This window comes from Oryzias latipes, chromosome 7 (assembly GCF_002234675.1).
Source record: "Oryzias latipes chromosome 7, ASM223467v1".
Lineage (NCBI taxonomy): Eukaryota > Metazoa > Chordata > Actinopteri > Beloniformes > Adrianichthyidae > Oryzias > Oryzias latipes.
Genome location: NC_019865.2, coordinates 15,896,803 through 15,900,933, shown reverse-complemented (window position 1 = coordinate 15,900,933; position 4,131 = coordinate 15,896,803). Strand labels below are relative to the sequence as shown.

The window sequence follows — 4,131 nt, the reverse complement described above, 5'->3', positions numbered from 1 at the left end:
CATCAGAGCCCTGCAGGGAGGAAAGTGACCACCCAGGCGTCCTTATGGGAAAGCAGCTCTCTCATTTGTGACAATTAGACTGAGCAGGCACTGATGGAGTGCAGGGCCTAAGTCCTCATATCATTGGGGGCATTTGTCACATTTGATTTCTGCTGCTTTCACTATTTCACAGGCCCTCAGATGAGGCATGTGGCAATTTAAGATGCCACGGGTGTCTTGATGTTGTGACATGTATCTAAATTGTTGGAGTGAGGCTGGAGTACATCACTTAGTCAAAATCGGACTTTTCCCTAAACTGACTGAACTGATGTGTCTGATGAAGTGCGGGCTTTCATTTGGAGTTTAGTTTTGGAGGAAGATCTAAAAATGTAGCCATGATTATATAAGCAAATGTGAGATTTTAAAGCACTTTGGATTAACTCTAATTTAGTTATAAAAGATGGGAAAATAATTTCACAATGTAAGGCATAAAGAAACAAGTTGCTTTGATAATTTAATCTATTTTATTGCAGTGATTTAAAACAAATATCAGTCAATATGCAACAGATAATCCCCATGTAGTCTTATTGTACAGGATATGCACTAAATATTTTTTGTAGAGTATGCAGTTGGAGGGTTATTTAGTAGTAACAGAAAAAAGCAAGAAAACAATGGTCAAATTAGGATTTTCTTTGTACATTTGTTTGATTTGACTTTACAATAACCTATTAACATGTATAAACTCATAAACTTACAAACAATGTATTTTTTGAGGATGTAAATATGTCTTTTTTATCATCCAAATTGCAATTTGTTTTTCTAAAGCTTTCACTGCTCAACCTGCAAATGAAAAGCGTCTCTCTGTACCGTTCATTGAATTAAGTCTCCCAAAGAGACAGCAGCAGAAATCGTGTTAATAGCTGTCTAGTGTAAGAGCCCGCCAAGGAAGCCTGCAATCACCTAAATATCCAGAGACAGGTCATGGGTGCCCCAGGCAGGTCTTTCACCCTTTCCGCTCATTGCCACCGACCCTGGCACGTGGACGCAGGGCCCCACTAACCCATCTATCTCCTCTTTTAAAGGGGGCATACTGCATTTTGGAAAGATCAAAATATAAACGTAACTTTGGAGTATAAATAAATAAATAATCACATTCATTTTGCCTCTCACACGTGGTGCATAAAGGTGTTGCTAAAATAAAAGCAATCAGGGTCTGAGCCTAGATATTAGTGTTTTAATTATAAATACATATAAACAATATATGAAATCCATGTTACAACAGAACCAGGCTCAACTTATGTAATCGGTATGTATGTGGATCTATAGGAAGAAAAATTTCCTTCATGTTAAATGACCATACAATCATGTAAAAAGCGCCATAAATCCAAACAAACAAACAAACACACTTTATCCGAAAAAAAGGAAGAAGAAAAAAACACCACATCATAATTTGGCCTCACATCATAAAGTCAGTCACGGGAATCTAATCTTAATAATAACAAGATCAGGCCGGATTTTCTCGTTTTCGTTTTGATTGTTGCATAGATTGCAAAAGGATAACAACAGCTTCTCGGAATTGTGTCAAACTGACGATTTGAAAAGCGCCACGACGTCAAAAACAAGGCCAACACAGTTTATCTCTGCAGCAGTTTGTTCAATCTGGAGGAAACGAAGCAGTATGATCACTTAACCAACTTAAATTTAAGCATCTGACTATTTTATTTTCCACAAATGAAGTTTTTTGAAATAACAGGAGACATTGGGGGAGCAGTACAGGTAAAGTTCAGCAAAGTGAGTCAAAGTTAAATCAAGGCTTGTCGTTGCAGTGTTTGAACAGACTAGATGGTGTCCCGGAAAACGTGCTGCACTTTTCGGCACAGGTGGCGAGCGCAGAGCCCGTGAACGGGTAAACGGCAGCCTGTCCAAAGGGCGCCAGAGCCGTGGGGATTGGCGAGGTGATGCTCTGTCCTTGGTTCAGGTACGCAACCAGCCGCCTCATCTCCTCCAGAGCTTGAGCCTGCATCAGGATGTAGTTCTTAGCCAAGAGGAGAGTGGCTATTTTGGAGAGTTTTCTCACCGAGGGGCTATGGGCGTACGGGATGACGGCGCGCAGGCCGTCCAGCGCGTCGTTCAGGTCGTGCATCCTCCTCCTCTCGCGGGCGTTGATGCTGAGCCGCAGAGACCGCTGCTCCTTCGTTTTTTTGGCAAGGGGCCCCCCGGGCTTCTCATCACCGAAGGAGGACCCCCTCTTCCGGGACTCCAGCGTGTCAAAGCCGTCCTCGTCGTCGCTCGTGTGCTCCCCTCCGCTCTCGTTGGACTTCGCTTTCTGCCCCGACAGGAAGTCGGTGGCCGGTGTGAGCGGGTACCGGCCGGGACTTCCAGCACCATGGCCAGCGCCAAAGCCGAAGGCTGACTGGCCGTACCGCTGTGTCAGGTCGAGGAGCGCGTCGTTGCTGATGGACTTGAGCAGATTCTCTTCGCTAACATTCATTTTCTCTTCCACAGCAGGTTCCGACCAGGAAAAGGCTCCTCTCGTCCCTCTGCTCAAGTTTTTGGTGTCAGAATTGCGGAGGAGTTCTGTGCAGGAGTTTCTTCTTGTTCTTCTTCTGGAAGTTCCTGTCACTCCTGCTCTTGTTCGCGCTGTGACTCTTCAGGAAGGAGGCTGTGGGTCTGAGTCTGAACCTTTGCACGCGTTCACCTCCTCTGAGCGCCGCGCTCCCTCCTTGTTGCGCGCATAGCCCACGTTCAACAACACTTGTCTAATTGTGTTGGGCGAGACTTGAGCGCCCGTGTCCCCTTTACAGTCGTTTATCTGTCGCCCTCCCTCGCCTTGGGCAGATTGTGACTGGCGCTCTGCCCCGCGCGCAACTTAGTAGGAGCGCGCGCTGCCCGCCGGGATTATCTGTCCGTCCAATCAGGGGGGCGTTTTAATTAACTCAGTGAAAGCACAGGCCTGCTCCTGTGCTGGGATCGCAAAAAAGGTAATTGCGACCCCATAAACACATCATCCACATGAATAGCTCTCTGTACCTTTTGTTTTGATTGAAATGAATTAGATTTTCAAAAGTATTAAAAAGGAAAAAAAAAAAACTGAAGTTTGGCACATGTGCTCTGAATTGGCAATTTGTCTGGGAAAGTTATCCATCGTCCAGGTCATCCAGATTATCACAGAATTCATGTTTTAATGCTGAAACGCTTCATCTTTTATTGTGGTAAATTTCCTCAAGGCTTGATACTCAGCATTTTTATTAAAATACATAAATAAATCTGCCTGTATAAGTGATAAAACAATATCCCTCAACACCAGAGAGTTCAAACCTGAATAAATCAATGCACTCTGCAGGAAAACTTAAGCACTGTTTCGTTTCAATGGGTAATTCATTCATTAATTGTATTTTTTAAGATATTTTTTCCCAACACAGCTGGATTTTGTTCATTTGAAAGGCCTGCATTTTAATGATGTGACAATAGAATCCAGAGTTTATGACTATTTAAAGCGTAAAGACCTTTTGTTAAATTGGCAAATGTCTAAAAGAGTCTTCGTTTAACAAGGCAAACATTTCCTGAGGGGTCTTTAATTGTCACAAATAAAGCAAAAGGTTAGAGCGCCACTTGGTGTTCATTACAGAGTAGTACACTTCCACAAGTGATGACTAATTACATCTCTGTTCTCTATTCAGTTCAGATTTAAAAAAAATAAAAAAGAAGCATTTGTTTCCTGTGCTAGCTGGTTTGTGGCTCGATGTCATGGTTTGATAATGGCGCCACCATGTGATGAAAGATGGAAGTGTTCCTATTCAATAATTATGATTGTATGAGACAATTTAATAAGTTTGAAATATTATCAACTTAATCACTGGTGAGGTCAATCAGCATAAAATATAGGCAAATAAGAGTGTTTATTCTGCTTTTAAATCCATGCTTGTGTTGGGAAAAAAAGACTGGAACTTTTGCAGCTGTCTAGAAATGTTTGCTTTTTTAACTGTGTAAAAAGCATCATTGTGATAAATTTAAAGCCTGCCAAGTATCTGACAGATTCTTGTTTTGTTTTTTTATAAAGCCACAGACATACTCAAAATGTTCAGTATGCTTTTACCCTTAATGTTTAGTTTCTTCTTTTTCTTGTTGTTTTTTTCCACACATAGTCTGACC

The 4,131-nt window shown here is 42.2% G+C and overlaps 1 protein-coding gene across 1 annotated transcript; it reads right to left on the bottom strand.

Annotated features, from left to right (window-relative positions):
- Nucleotides 1-484: 484 nt before the first annotated feature.
- bhlhe23 (basic helix-loop-helix family member e23) lies at nucleotides 485-3,677 on the bottom strand. The gene has a single exon (XM_004070512.4). It carries the CDS (start codon nucleotides 2,468-2,470, stop codon nucleotides 1,787-1,789), a length of 684 nt encoding a protein of 227 aa, XP_004070560.1. The 5' UTR covers nucleotides 2,471-3,677; the 3' UTR covers nucleotides 485-1,786.
- Between the last annotated feature and the right edge of the window lie 454 nt (nucleotides 3,678-4,131).

Coding starts and splice junctions, on each gene's coding strand:
- bhlhe23 (XM_004070512.4), bottom strand. CDS start 2,470: ATGAATGTTAGCGAAGAGAATCTGCTCAAGTCCATCAGCAACGACGCG.